Genomic DNA, 16,004 nt, shown 5'->3' with positions numbered 1-16,004 from the left:
GAGGCCACAAGTGAACTCACACGAGACTTAAGGTCACAGAGCAAGGGCAGACGACCATCTCAACAACAGACCCTGACCGCCGCCCACTCCCCTCCCCAATCCTTGCTGCTTGTGTGTTGTTGTGACCCCCTGCTACTTGCCCTGCCACATGCCATGTCAGTTTGGGCTGCCCGTCGATTAGTCACTGAGTGTCTTCGAATGCTGAGTGTCAAGAAGCCTGAACACCGATGATCAGAAGTGCTTGAGATGACTTGGACTTTAAAAACCAGTCTTCACCCTGAGGTGTTAGAGTGATTTTCTGAAATCACTACGGTAATGTTGATACTTGGCCAAAAATGTGTCTTTGGCTTTGCCAAAAAAATGTCTCCTTTGGAAGAGTTCTCGTCAACATCCACTGGGTTACCTGGCTTTGTCAGTGGATCGACATTCAGTAGAGGTTCTTTAGCAGAGAAGAAACTAGATCAGAGAACAAAGAAAGTGGCATTGTAGTCTGGTCATACGGTTCTCCAGCGTTTACACACTTCACATAATGGGTGTTTTAATCTAGCATGTTTTGAGCTTCTTGGCAGATTTTTTGCTGCACCGTTTGCCTCAGAGTGTACTTGCTCCTATTCTTTTGAGGATAAAAAAGCAATGACTCAGAGGTGCAGTTTTTGGAATGTTCTGTATTCAAGAAGTGATAAAGACCTTACAAACTATTCCTTTGCCTCCCAGTACCACCCCAAGGATCTGGGAAGACTTAACTGTCTGCGTTTGGTGTCATGGCAGAGGCAGATCTGAGGCAGAGGGACAGAAAGTAGATGCTTTTGATGATTTGAGGTGGGGGGATGGAGGTGTCGAACGTGGACCTGATTATACAGTAGTGTCATTGTGGATATTTTACAGGGAGTTAAAATTTGGTGTTTACTTTCCCCCAAAGCTTTTATCACAAAGCATGGCATAGAGTGAACTTCTCACCAGCAATAATGTGCCACGACACAACCTGCACAGTTAACAGACGAGTACCAATCATTAGAGCATTTCTCCCAGCTATTCAATCATGCCATACTACTGTCTTTGCTGTTGCCTAGGGTTACTGTTATGTTAACGTTTCTCTGGAGATTCTTTGTGTATGTATGCTATACCAGATATCTGTCTGGGCATCTGGTATTATACAGTAATAATTTTATCAAAGGTATTTACCTGCAATATGATCCAGTTCAAGTTTTCTTCTGTCTTACAACAATGTGTGTTATTTGGAAAGATAAAATGGAAGAAGCAGTTACATAGTTCAGATTTTTTAAATAAGAGATATGCTGATAAGGATGAACCATCGTTGCCACTTATCCATGACCTGCATTATTCTATCTGGGTGTAGTGGAGGTTATGGAGGATTTGATGTAGCAATAAGTGTTTCTGTGAGCCACCTGGGATCAGTTTACAGTGCTCTTTTCCACTTACACTGTTTTGCAACCTCACTTGCATACACACAAGCATGTCTGCTCTCAGTTGGCAAATATGCCTTAGGAGTCGCACAGAATGGGCATGTTTCTGTGTATGTTTACAGAACAAGATGGAGATTTTCTCTTCACAGTGTTAATGTTAATGGTGCTTCTATAGTGATTACAGGACTATGAACACACTTTTGTATGGTGGTCGGGTTTTAGACCTTTTTAGATCAGTCTTCAGTAGGCCTACATTTTCATACTGAGAGCCACATTTCACATTTCAGCCAAAAAAGTACTTGAAAAAAACTTGAATAATACTTTAACTATCAAAAAAGGGAGCTGAAGAGATGCTTGAATATCTGCGCCTAATTCTTGACGCACACTCTTGTAGCTGTGAGGTTGAAACATAGTGTAGTGGGAGCACAAAAGGGTTGCTCTTGGAAATCCTTGGGGGCAACTCAAATTTCTCCAAGCTTGACTCACAAGGATTTCTCTCACCAGTCACTCACAGAAACACTTCCAAAGACAGCCGTCTGTAAAGGGGTACCGACACATGTTTTGGGAATATGATTATGACAAAGGTTATTCGCCCCGTTGCCCATATTCCCTGCATTCATTTGAACCTTGTTGTCCCAGCTGAGTCCCACTTTGGTGCATAGATCCCCAAGCAGACCTGTTTCTCTAGACCTAACTCAGGCCCTGTACACAGTGCAGAGGGTACTATGATCACCCTGTCAAGTGAGTGAATAAAAGAGAGAAGAGAATGGCACATACGCACTTTAATATTTCATAAAGTTTTGTCCAATTTCTCCTGTGATGAATGTTATTGGTTAAGGCACCGTCAGAAGCCTCCAGGTTATAAGTGACACATAGAAAAAGTATGGCCTGTGCCCCCAACCTGTCTTTACTCAGAGATGCAAGCTGTTTGTTATTTTTGTATTCATAGAGAGATGCTTGCACTCTCCATCAACCCCCCCCACCTCCTTTTATTGTTCTATTCCATCAGTTCATCCATGTGCAGGTCACTGACCCTTGTCGTAGGCTAATTGACAGCAAACATGGAGGGAGCATTCCCCTTTCACGTTCTCACTGTCATTCTCTCTCTCTCTTTCTCAGTCACGCGTGCACATACACTGTACACAGAGAAACAGGTCAATGGTACCCAACACCCGTAATCTTTATAGCCTACCCTTTTCGCATGATATCTTTTGACAATAATGGACAATTTGGGCTGTGTAGACTATAGAGTGCATGTGTCCCAGAAGGACCGCTTTAAATAGCTTGAACATGCTTAGAAATTGCAGGTGGAAGAAAATAATGATGCAGTACTGTACTCCGGCGCTATGAATGTGGGTTTATGGTTTTCATTCCCTCAGAATGGGAGATTCAGCACTTTTTCACTGCCATACCTTAAATGGTCACCCTCTTTTTAAATCAACCATGTGTTTCGTTGTAAATGTAACACATTAACTAGCCCCTGTTTTAAACATTACAGCTGTCCTGGTATGAAAGGAAAAGGCTATTGACATGGTGAGTAATTATGGGGATAGTAACCAGATTCTTGATGTCATGAGTCATCATCTTGAACTCCAATGTTTTACCTGACTTTTGTATGTACCATGTGCATTTTGTTTATTTTGACATCTTTTTTAGGCTTTCATTTTGATGTGTCAAAATATGTTATGTCTTTATATGATATCAGTTATGTCATCCTATATTACAGTAGCCGTTGTTGACATTTTGAGTAATTGTTGAAACAAGAATCAAATATGTAAAATAAACCAAAAGTAATTTGTACAAATGAGTGTGTGTGGGTTTTTTTCTTTTGTAAGTAGCCTAGGCCTAGCCTACTCTCACTCACAATAACCTCGACACAGCCTATCAATATAGGCTAATCCATTTTATCAGGCTCCCATGGTTTTATCAGCCTAGATTTGGTCAGATCATGTCCCTCCGAAATCCTAAAACAAAGGCTTTCCTGTGACCAAGCCCCCTTAGGCTAGCCTACTGTGAATTCACAGCTCACAATTTTTTTTTTTTATTTTTTTTTTAGGAATTTTGTAAGTAAGGTGCGACGAGACGAACCCATAGGGACGAACCCTGCACTGTCAGTGACAGGTTCATATAGGCCTAAGCACAGGCGCTGTTTGAAGGCCAGTTGAAGTTCTTGTTTAACAGGTGTGCTCTGTTCAGAAACACAGTACTGGTTTGACTGGGTAGGTGTAAAAATCAACAGTTATCGTTAGGTTATACAGGTTTTGAACAAGTTCCTTTTAATATTTTGAAAGACACTACTCAAGAAAGACAGAAGTCACTCCGAAACTCAAATACCAAAGTTGAAAGAATGTATTGGAGATGATCACCAGCCTCGGCCTGTTTAGAGTTCTAGAACCTGTGTTTTACATTGTAGAGGGTGTAGTTGCCTTGACTACGCCTCGCCCCCTTCAATATCTTTCAGGAAGTAAATTTAAGGCAGAGGGAAACTGTGGAACAAAATGCATCGACTAGACGAGTGAGAGCAGCATAACGTTGTCTGGACTTGTGGAAGTGGGGCATACGACGACGACATGCAAAAAACGCTGATTAAGGAGTAGTAAGTTGTTAGTTATTTTCAATTGTACGTTTTATAAATTAAGCATAGCAAAGCTTCGTAAATTATGAGTAAACTGAACAAGGTGGTGTTACCATGAACTTGGTCGAGCTAACATTAGCTAGCTACATGCAGTAACTAACGTTAGACAGCAGTTAGCCAGCCAGCCAGCCAGCTGTTGTTCACGATTTGTTTCGTGAAAGATTTACTTTGAAAAAAAATATGTAAATTCTCCTAAGATTAGAAGACATAGAAGACGTATGTTGGTCAGGTTGCCTAGGGAATGGTAAATGAAAATGGCGTCCAGTGAAATGTAACATTATGTTAGTGTCAACGTTAAAGGCTGCCAAGTAACGTTAACTGTTACACCTTGGTCTGAGTTGTCACAGCTTCGATGGTGTCTGGCAGGAAACGTTAAATTAATGGGAGTAACGTTAATATTTTAAGTTATGCCAAGGCTTACAACCCTGCTGACATAAGAGAGCAGAACTGCAGTCTTTGAATGCAGAACGAAACTGATTAAAACATTTTAACTCAGTGGGACACGTGAACAGTGACCTGTTTGATTGAGTTTAAGGTTACTTTATTTCTTCGACAATAGCCTACTTTGCCTACTCCGCCTACTCTACTTCCATAAAGGATTTACGATGACTGTAACTGTTTTGTAGCTTGTCATTGCGTACTAACTCTGCAACTCGGATGCCTAGGTCGCACAGCTCACCTTACCAGTCTATTAAATGAAGGTAGCCAAGGGTTGGGACAAATTACCAAAGGCTGTGGAGGGCTTCATACATCATTTTTTAACCTCGAGTCCCCTATCACACCCTAAATCTCACTCTAGGTGTGCGCCCTCTGTGTAGTTTAGATTTTATTTGGTTATATTATTGATCTTTCGTTGCATAGTGAGATGACAATTGATTTAATTTGCCACAGTAATTTGACAGAGGGAAGTGGCTGAAGTTAAGTGAGTTATCATAAAGCCGATCAAGGAAGATCAGTGAAAGTAGCCTGCAGCATGTTTCAGTTATGCATACCTACCATAGCATAACAAGTGCCAGTTACACCATGCTGGAATTGATTTAATTTAAGATATTTAAGTATTGGTGTCCCTTTGTATACAGTATGAAACTCTTTGGCCAAACATACAGCACTGAAGACAGGTGTGAGCTCTTATGTGGCTAATAAGCAACATTTGAAAACCCCTAAGCCTAAGCAGTCTAGACAAGTAGTCTCTTTTAATGCAGTAATATTTTTGCCATATTGTAACGAGGCCCCCCTTCTCTCTCTGCAGCCGAGTCGTCCTTCCGATATCGGTTGAGGAGGTAAGTGCTGATCTGGCATGTTTTTATTCACTCGACCTTTTGTTCTGGGATTGTCTGCAAATGGGAAGTCCCTGGGTTAAACATTTTCAGCTCAATCTAAGCACTTGATTCAAGCATAGCATGAAGGCGTTCTCTCTCATCTAAACATAGAGTTGAGCTGTAAACCCTGTCCGAGAAATCACAGGCACAAAAGCTGTTTGTTCACATTTTTTTTCCACCCCTCTGACTCAGATATTCCTGGTGTAAGAACTCCCTTCCTGCTTGTTAGAATTGCCCAAATACTAAAAGGACTACTCCACTTTGGAAGTGAAATGGAGATGGACACTCTGAGCATTTAACAGCTGAATGCCAATGGTGTAATGTGTGTGAGCGTACCATTAGTATAACGTATGTGAGTTTTGTCAGTGTATCATTGGTGTAGTGTGTGATTTTCACCTGGCCAGTCACCTGACAGCTTAATATACCTTGAGTAGCCCCCAGGGAGGGATTCCACCTGCCAGTGGAGTTGTGGGCTGCCTGTGCTCATAAGCCATTGTCGCGGATGGAGCCTGGTGTGGGACTGACAATCTTTGCTTGGTTGAGAATTTGGCTGTAATTTCTCTCCCTGTCTAAACAGAGCTTAAATATAGCTTAATAGCCATGATATTTCAGTTTGTCATGCATGCATTGTGCCAACTGAATAACATCACTGTATTGGCACTAGATTGGCTGTCCGTCATTGAAAAAAGACCAGTCTTCCTTTTAACAATAATAGGAAGCACAAGTTCAACACGTGAGGCGACATTCCAATCCACCCACTGCCATCGGCACAGTGACACTCTCAGTTCTGTGTGATGGGTCCCGCAGCCTTCCATGAACAAACTCCTCAAAAGGAGCGGCAGAGTAATTGACACCTTACAGTCCAGTGTTGGCTCTGCTTTTGGCATTTGTGGCCTTGATGTCGGTGGAGTGAGACCGTAGTTTAGTCAGCAGCAGGCGTGGGCCCACTGGCTGGGTGACTCACCACCTGTGTGACGCAGGCTGGCCGTGACTGTGTGGCCTCTGGTGCTGCTGCCACCTCTCTGGCTCCTGACGATGGCTGTTGGATGTGGCGTGGTGATTGGTTGGCAGGCAGCCTAAGCAGTAAGATAATGATAATAGCGCCGTCCGAGCTGACTGGATAATGGGATCAGTTTAAAGGCAGCTGATTTCCGACTCCTCTGTTTAAAACTCCCTGAGCCAATAGAGCTTCTGTTAATGCTGTATAAAAGGGGGCATCACATGCCGTGCCATGGTCAGTCACCCCATGGAAATGTTAGATGGGTCTCAGGTGTCCTCATTGTGCTTGATGCCTCAGTTAATTTCTCATTCGATGTGCTCATGTAATATTCATGCAATCTATGTTGTTGTACTGTAGCTGTTGAAGAGGCAGAAGTCAGTCAGGTCACAAAGCCCGTTGTATCAGGGCCATACCATCTTTTCACAGATTATGTGCCTTCTGCTATTTTGTGTATTGCATGAAACCATCATTTCCTCTTTTCCGAGGGCACAGATGGTACTTTAGGTTAAGTGGTGCCTGTTTAGGGTGTTGTTGCCGGTGGTGGTCAGCATTTCCTTTTTCTCCCTCCCCCCTTGTGCAGTATCAGGTGGGTCAGCTGTACTCAGTAGCTGAGGCCAGCAAAAATGAAACGGGCGGTGGAGAAGGGGTGGAGGTTCTGAAGAACGAGCCATACGAGAAGGAGGGGGAGAAGGGCCAATACACACACAAGATCTACCACCTGCAGAGGTAAGCTGACCAACTGTGAAAATACAGGTCTGTGTAAAGGAAAGGTTCTAATTTTGTCATTTGCAAGAAGGCAAGTGGGCATGTTATTGAAAAATGGTTCTTGAATGAGTTCAGCTCCATTTAGGTTATTTTGCTGTAGGAGGAACTTACTAAGAACCGCTTTGATCAAGTGTAATATGGGATGTGTGATCACATGTTGGTTCTCAAGCTTGTGCTCAAGTTGGCTTGGTTTAATATCTGAAAGGTATTCACAGCATATTTTAACATTTCTGATTTCTTTCCTTGATTTAAACCAAAGTGCTTTTAGGTAAGTCCCTCCGTATGGCGGCCATATTGCAATGCACTTTGGGCACTTATTGGGCATCTACTGTATTTCGGGCAGAACTGAGCGTGCGCAACGCTTCACGACACCACCCTCGCTCCCGTGGCGAGATCACAACTAGTCATGCACAGGTGCACCGATGCCTCAAAAGTGTCGCCCTGAAATTAAAAATGTCACAATACCTCATTTTATTAGTCGATCGATACTTCTAAGAATAGTTTTGTTTTGCAGTAAGACGCGAGTGCGCAAGGCTAGTGCCTCCCCTAGCCTACGTGTCCTTTCTCCTCTCTCACACACACACGCAAGCTGGAGCTGTCATGCCATAAACATTGAGAGAGACATGGCTGCTTGATTAAGTGATGCTGTGGCCGCAATGCAACAAATAATAATAGGCTAATGTTAAGTTAATGTGCTTACTTGCATCTCTCATGTTTGTATTGCTAACCTACCTAGGTTATGGGATTTAGTTAATTTAGGCCTACTGTTGGGTTAACAGTGTACCGGTAGGTCACCCCAATCATAAATGAGGATTGCAAGACACTCATCTCATCTATGATCCCAGAAAAATGGTCTTCGACTTGTTCGTTTTTTTGAACATTTATTTTACCTAATGGCATAGAAAAGATAATGAATTGCATCCACATATCCTTATGCATTATGTACAACTATTTTTCACTAGCTTAAAACCATGAGACTAAAGGCTAATTACTTTCATGTATTTCGTAAAGTGACCTACTCAATTAGACTACACACACCACCAATGTGCACTCAATTAGACCTACACACCAAACAATATGCTTAAAATAGTTTAATAATCAATTGAAACATTTCAAATTAATAAATGTGTTTAGGTACAGTACTAGTAATTATGCAGATCATAAAATACTATCAATTATGAACAAAGTATTTATGAATTCCAAAATATATTAAATGGATGCATATGACATAAGCCTTCATTTTCCGTGTGTGTGTGTGTGTGTGTGAAAGGTCAAGCACAATCTAGGATGACCGCTAGTGTGAATGATCACACTATAGTCAATGTTACTGATTACATTAAAGTGGTCGGGGCCCCCAAATCAAAATGGATCGAAATTGAGATTCTTGACTTGGTATCGTATCGAAACAATAATTTTGGTATCGTGACAACAATAATTTTGGTATCGTGACAACACTAATCCCACTACATGATTGGGTCGATGTGTTTACAACACCCCACAGGATTGGCACGATGTTTTCACATGTCGACTTTTGGCCGCGCAAGGGGCGGGATATGTGTAGACAACAGCCATATTGGCGTTACAAACTAACCCCATGCATTTCTACGGAGGATTCCTTGACTTCTGTGCCTCCTCATTAGTAAGTCCCTGTTTAAACTTAGCCTCTTGCTCTCTCTTTATTTGCAGTAAAGTGCCAGGTTTTGTGCGGATACTAGCACCTTCCTCTGCCCTCAACATCCACGAGGAGGCCTGGAATGCTTACCCGTACTGTCGCACAGGTACCCTTTCATCATTACTTATTGTGTCTTATAAAGTCTTACTAATTGTGTTTGGAGAATTGGAAGTCTAATGTGCATTTGTTTTTTTTGTTGTTCTGTTCACATGTTTGTTCTCGTCATGACAGTTCTCACGGTAAGTTTTTTTTTTTCTCTCTCTCTCTTCTGTTCGGCCAAGTACATTTGATTGAAAGTAGAACATGTCAAATATGGAAACTGGGGAATTGTACTATTGTATATAAAAAATGCAGCTCATTTTTAGCAACACATCACAAGTAGAAACATTCCTAAACCAATTAAATTAATTGGCAATATGATTGAGTACAGTAAGAGCATCCCGGACAGGCAGAATCTCTTAGAATTAAAGACTGGAAGGTATTCACCAAACTGTACTTTTGGAATCCCTGATCAATGCAGTGCGTTAGGCTATGATGTGGCGACCAATGATTTCAAAGTTAACGCAAAGTCTACGCACATTATGATGCTAGGCTTGGAGGCCAGACTCCCCTCACAAAGTGAAACTGCAGCATTTCAAACCTTTCCTCATGTTTAGAGACTTCTTCAAAACAAGAGGTGATGCATGTGGTAGCGATGTCCTTGTCCCAATTTTTTATTGAACAATTGATATCTTGTCCTTGCACTATTCTCAATTAAATATTTGGCTTCTATAATTTGCAAATCATCTCGTTCTGTTTTTATTTACCTTTTACACAGCTGGAACTGGTTGTAATAACAGTTAAGAATTGAATAGGGCGAGTTATGTTATATACTTTGAAGGTAAAGGTTTAGTTAAATTTAATAGTGCCTTAGATCTTTCCTGATTGTTGAAAATGGCCATGAGGAATGACGAATGACTTAAATATGCTCAAATAAGTTGACATTTATTTTCTTGTCTTGTTTTTTATGTGTTTATTATGGTGGTCAAAAATAATCACTATTCACTTGTTATATTCATGAAATGATTTTTGTTTCGTTTCCCAGAGTGAGTACATGAAGGATGATTTTCTGATCCAAATTGAAACTTGGCACAAGCCTGACCTCGGTGAGCAGGAAAATGTGAGTGTGTCTCAAGGAATGAGCATTTCTGTTTCCACACTTAATGGCGTACTTACAAGCAATTCACTTACTATGACTAAACACCCCCTCTTTTTAATCTACTAAATGGGTTCTGGGTTCTCAAGGGTTATGTATGAGGATACAGATGAACAGGTGTATTTCAGGAGTTTTACCTCTGATAATTCATTCCGTCCAATCAGAATTTAGTGTGAGGGAAGCAGTGGAAGAAGATGTGACCTTATTTCTATTGTCAGGATTGATTCATTGTCATTTCATATATTCTTTTTTTAGGTACATGGATTAAATGCAGACATATGGAAGAAGGTTGAAGTAGTTCACATTGACATTGCAGACCGAAGTGCTGTGGATGCCAAGGTGAGTTCTTCAGTCGCAGTGACACAGCTGGCACACTTAGACATGCTTAGAGTTGCAAAAGTTAGTCTCAGAGGAATGAACTTCTTGTCATAGATGTCCACATCAGTGAACTCTTCCACCAGCTAACTGAGATGCACATGTCAAAAAACATAGCCAATCAATTCCTGCAATCGGGGTGATTGATTCCTGCTTTTGACACAAAATTTCAGCGGGGCCACAGCAGATTTTGTTTGGCTGTCGCCCATCCGCATAATACACTGCCTTCGCCTGCAATGCATCGGATGCAAAAAACCATAGCTTAGCTTGGTTGGCTGTCAGAAGTGACCTAGAAGCATGAACAGAATCTGGGACAAGATGTGATGTGTCAGAGATCATTTAGTTTGATAGTAACGGTATTAAATTGGGTTGTTGTCCCCCATGGGCTGTAGTTAATTTCCTTGCCTACTTCACCTGTAGTAGCTTCTTGAAACAGCTTCACTACTGACTTCATTTGACGTTCACTGACTCTCTGACATCCTGAACATCTCCCTTCAGGACTATAAACCAGATGAAGATCCTGCCACATACAAGTCTGCCAAGACAGGCCGGGGACCCCTTGGACCAGACTGGAAGGTAAAGTCATGTACTGTAGTCCTCACTCACAGAGCAGCAACCTTTGATGTTCAGTCAGTTGATGTTCAGTCATCCTCACATGTGGAAAACACCTGGATCCTGTTTTATGAAGCTTTTTTTTGTCAATCGCATGCCGCTCTTTCTTTTATCTTGATAGAACAACAAAAAGTGTTCTGTAGAATTCTGAACGTTAAAAGGTTCTAAACAAATCTTATAGGGGACCAGTGATGCGTGGCTGAAAGTGAAATTTCTTTCCTTGGTGTGAAATACACATTTTTGACTAGTCTGTGCCGACTTGCAGTTCAAATTGTATTATAGAGCAAAGACACACAGATGTTATTTATTCTGCCTCTAAGGCTGTCTTTCCTGTTTAATGGTAGCATGTCTGTGTAAAGGGGGTTACTGTGACTGCTGAGACAATTGCTTCCATGTGATTTGTTTTTGTTTGTGCTCTGCAGAAGGAGCTCCCATCCAAGACGGACTGTCCACATATGTGTGCCTACAAACTGGTCACAGTCAAATTCAAGTGGTTTGGACTGCAGAACAAGGTGGAGGGCTTCATTCACAAGGTATGGAGTCTAAGATGGGAACAGTGCTAGGTCACTGGCTTTCAAGAATACCACTTATACAGTAGCTAGTTTACGCAGGTATTTCAGAGACGCTTTTGTCTGCAGCAACTTAGACTTATATGCTGTCGGTATGGTAATCAGTAATGTCTTGAATGGTTTAAATGTGTTCTAATCTGTGAGTTAGTTAAGGTCTTTTTGGTGACTATAATTTGTTTAATGTTATTTTTTTCATTTGCAGCAAGAGAAGCGCTTGTTTACCAATTTCCATAGGCAGCTTTTCTGTTGGCTTGACAAGTGGGTTGAACTAACAATGGATGATATCCGAAGAATGGAGGAGGAGACACAAAAAGAACTTGATGATGTAGGTTACGACAATGTTTCAAAATGTTATTCAAGTCATGCCCCCTGGTTACTTGATTTCTGTTTCTTCAATCTGTCCTCTCTGTCTCTCTGTCCTTTCATCTTTCCATGCCTTTTATTTGATTTGTGTATGCTAATGCTCATATGCAAATGAAAATCCAAATGGGATATTGTACCCAGCTCTCTCTGTGTTAAGAACATGAACATAACTGTTTGCTTGTGGTTTGTTAGACCTCTAGACCTGTGATAAAGTAATTTTGGTCAGATGGTGGCTGCTGGTAAACTCAAGTTGTAAAAGTCATGCCCGGTCCACCTTCTGAACATTGACCTGACATCAGACACAGCTTAATTTTACAGCCAAAGTATTCACAGTCCACAATCACCACATGCTAACTGTAGGTGTTGTGCAACTCATGGTCTGTAGAAAGACCTCTGTTGAGCTCTGATTATCAAACTTTTGAAGGGCAGTATTGTTCACTAAGATAAGATGATCTGCCTTAATGTGTTTTTCACAGCCAGCCATTTCATTAACAAATCTCAGACACCTGTATCTGTGCTCTGTAACTGTTAAAGTGACATACAGATACAAGCTTTTTCCATTTCATTTGTGTCTTACTGCCCCCGTGTAAAAGTATGAATGACACTGGCGTGCCGGTGTTGAGAGTTGCCATACTGCTTGTGAAGTTGTAGTTTTTGTTTTTTAAATTTGTTTGTTTCGCCCTTACAGATGCGAGTGAAGGACCCAGTGAAGGGCATGTCTGCCACAGAGGACTGAGACTACAGCTGTGACTGTGAGTGCATACCACTAATTACTGTCAGCCAGGGAGATGACCGTAATAGCATGCTAGTTGTTTGCGTTCATCCTTGGCAGCTTAGCAGCACCTCCGGGGGGGTATTCCATCAAGCGAGCTAACCGTAAATCGCGGCTAACTTTGATAAGCCTCGCTAATTTTAGAGAGAGCTCGGTTCCATTACTCCCGCTAACAGGAATCTCAGCTGAGTTGCTGGGGTAACATATGCTTCTGAACTAACCTGGTCGGTGGCAGGCTAACTGCCGAGCTAAATTAATCTGTGTTGCAAATAAAAAACACCAGTCGGAAAACGAGTCCCAAACCGTTGGTTCCGTCAACCTGTGCTTTCGTCACCTGTAGCCTACAACTTAAAAAATAGAAGGAGAAACTTTTTTCCGACAGTGTTGCAAGCATTGATTAAGGCTACCTATCCGCTAGTTTAAATGAATTTCTGAAAATTATGCAACTTACATTGTTTGAACTTGATATGTGTGTGGTCCAAGGAATCTTGCGGCTCTACGCAACGTACGTCTTTCGTGGTGTCATGCGCAGCGTGACAGGAGAACAACCGAGGCATGTTTTGCGTGTTCTCGGGTTCGGTTCCCATGCGATGAATTTACATAGACTATGTTAACACATTAATATTGCCATGTTTAGTTATACTCTTTAATGAAAGGCATCATTATTAAGGGTCATATACAGTAGCTTCAGTGACAGTAGGCAGGCTGTCAGTGTGCTATACGATGCAAGGCAAGCCAGCCTATAGCCTAATTCTGTAAAGGCTATAATAATTAAAACCGCTTCATATAGTCCAATTAATTATGCATGTAGTTCGGATATCAAACCAACTGTATTACAGAAATTAAATATGAAATGACATATTGAAAGCCAATATTGCATTTCAGATAGGCTAATTATATTTCACAAACACTTTGGCAGAACTATATGCTTATGGGAGACAATAGGCTAGGTTTTCTCCCAATACTCCCAGGACAATATATAGGCTACCAATTTATTTTATGACCACCGAAAAAATATTTCAGAGTGAACCCTTTTAATTTACAAACGTAGGTTATCTTTATTGTTGAATAGCCTATGCCAAAGTTGTTTTGAGTTTAAATAGCCTGCTTATTCACTCGTTTTGTTCAGAGTGAAGACAATCAAAGTCCCAATTCAAACCATCATAATTACTGTTTAGCGATTTAGGCCTACGATTTCGTTATTCTCCTTTTTAGGCAACTACTGTATCAATTTTTTTCTCTCGTGTTCAATTTGATTAGGCTACTTCCGATGAAAATCCTGTAGATGGCGCTTGTAAATCGAACTGAAATCTTCTAGTTTGCCTTAATTTTACGACATGCATCCTCTTTTCGTCAATCTATGATTTTGGTCTACTTTTCTACCTCGTGCACGAGCAGACATGAAGCTGATTTTAGCCTCGTTTGAATAAACGAGGGCAAGATGCAGCTAACTTGAGTTAATGGAACGGCTTTAGCTTCAAGTGGAAGTCTACACTAGTTCAAGCCAGGCTATTTCTGTTGAGCGCCGCCTTGTTTAGCGAGGTTGATGGAATACCCCCCAAGTGGCTCACAAGCAATGCAGTGTGTTAGTTGAGTATTTGAGTCAGACCAAAACCAACTGATGTTGTCTGGTCCAGATGTTCTCTACCCCTACTGCCAAATTGGGTTCATTTAAAAGTATAGACAATACTGTATGTGTGTGTGTAGAGCCAAGCAATCTTTGCTCATTTTTCTAATTCCCTGTTATCTATCCCTGTTATTTTATTTTCAGATTATTGCCTTGAACACCAGCATTCTGTCTTGCCTGCCATCCCTCTGGAGCAAGTTTATGATCCAGCTCAACTTCTCCATCTGCCCTGTTGACCAATCTAAAAAGCCATTATTGTTATTGTGGATCATCAAGGTCTACAGCCTTACCACTTGAACAGTTAACTTGTAACCTGTACACTAATGAATAAGAATATCTTTATAAATGTTTGATTCATGGGACTGTTTTTACTCTTTGTTTGTTTGTTTGTTTTTGGATATGTGGTGTCATGTCAAATACAGTCTAGCGTGTATGCAGTGTACCCATTTCTGCTGTGTGGCACTTATCTTGTACAATTGAATGGACCAAAATTACTTTACACTACCTTTTGCCATGCTCTAATTCTACTTGGATTTTTAAAAAGCTACATAATGTTCCCATGGTCAACATTGCTAGAGATGATGTTTCAGTTTCAGTCAATGGTAGTGTAAACCAAGGATGGGATCTGAGGGGTATTTTGATGTGTGTCTGTGTGACTCTTTATACTCGGTCCTCTGAGAAGAGAAACCAGAGTTTGGGTATTAAATTGTATTTATATCTGGGGTAGATTTTTTTTATGTTCATGATTTTGTTGTTTTGTTTTGGTCAGGGGTGGAAAGAAACACTGTATTTGTATATGTCTTCAGATACACTGTAGTACTGTTTATATGACATATCATGGAATTAAAAAACATTTATATTTACATATTTCCTCCCCTACCTTATTTATAAGCAAACGTGACGTATGATTAATTCATGCTGTAAAGCATCTGAAGCGTAAGGCTCATGCTGTGCAAGTGTTCCTAGTAAAAATGTTACTTCCCAGTTGTACGCTAAACACCAACATAGTTATCGGTGCAGTCTGTGGTTGGAAATTAAAGGTGAATTACACCTTTCTAATTTCCTACTCTTTTTGTCTCAAATTCAGCAAACATGTTGTGGAACAACAGACTGAATGAGAAGTTGAAAGATAGATTGAAAACAAGATGGTCCCAGCCATAGAGTGCCGATTAGGTTGCCATAGACTAGTTTAGGTCAGATTAGGTCCTGTTGATAGGCAGATCAGAATCCAGAAAGTGAACAGTTTATCACAGAATGCCTGATATCATGCAATCATGATGCAGACTTCTGCAGACAGTTGTGTGTGTGGTAGACTGTTTTGGTTTTGCCAACATTAGGCTACCACTTGAGTCAATTTTAACTTTTTCACATTTTCAGCATTTAGATAAGGCAATTGGCTGAACTTGAGGGACATCTTTCACTGCAGTAGCTTAAACAACAAGTACTATTGTAGCCTATCAAAAATATAGGCCTACACAACAGAGAGTAGTATACATACTGTGACACATTTGGTACACTAAGGCAACAGTGATGGCTGGGTCAGATTACACGATTTGTTTTGTCTTCCATGATGATCTTTTAGGATTTACCTGGTCAGACTATGCCATTAGAGCCATTCTTACATGTATGCAACATAGGCTACTGTAAGTCATTTGCTGTAATTTATGTCACTAGGC

The 16,004-nt window shown here is 40.9% G+C and overlaps 2 protein-coding genes across 3 annotated transcripts in view; both read left to right on the top strand.

Moving 5' to 3' along the window:
• LOC134099453 (large neutral amino acids transporter small subunit 4-like) overlaps positions 1 to 3,228 on the top strand; it is a 23,918-nt gene extending 20,690 nt beyond the window's left edge. For both annotated transcript variants that reach the window (XM_062552329.1, XM_062552328.1), the window contains one exon: positions 1 to 3,228. This exon is cut by the window's left edge and continues 800 nt beyond it. The gene's annotated coding sequence lies outside the window, so the exon portion shown is untranslated.
• A 539-nt stretch (positions 3,229 to 3,767) lies between these two features.
• Positions 3,768 to 15,191, top strand: LOC134099604 (phosphatidylinositol transfer protein alpha isoform-like). The gene is made up of 12 exons (XM_062552538.1): positions 3,768 to 4,020; positions 5,309 to 5,339; positions 6,959 to 7,104; positions 8,830 to 8,921; positions 9,047 to 9,054; positions 9,900 to 9,974; positions 10,266 to 10,349; positions 10,884 to 10,961; positions 11,420 to 11,530; positions 11,769 to 11,891; positions 12,618 to 12,681; positions 14,473 to 15,191. The coding sequence occupies exons 1-11, from the start codon at positions 3,995 to 3,997 to the stop codon at positions 12,663 to 12,665; spliced, it is 822 nt and encodes a 273-aa protein (XP_062408522.1). The 5' UTR covers positions 3,768 to 3,994; the 3' UTR covers positions 12,666 to 12,681; positions 14,473 to 15,191.
• The last annotated feature ends 813 nt before the right edge of the window (positions 15,192 to 16,004 follow it).

Source organism: Sardina pilchardus, chromosome 13 (genome assembly GCF_963854185.1).
Source record: "Sardina pilchardus chromosome 13, fSarPil1.1, whole genome shotgun sequence".
NCBI classification, from domain to species: domain Eukaryota; kingdom Metazoa; phylum Chordata; class Actinopteri; order Clupeiformes; family Clupeidae; genus Sardina; species Sardina pilchardus.
The sequence above is the reverse complement of the archived record's forward strand: the minus strand, read 5'-3'. Positions and strand labels throughout refer to the sequence as shown.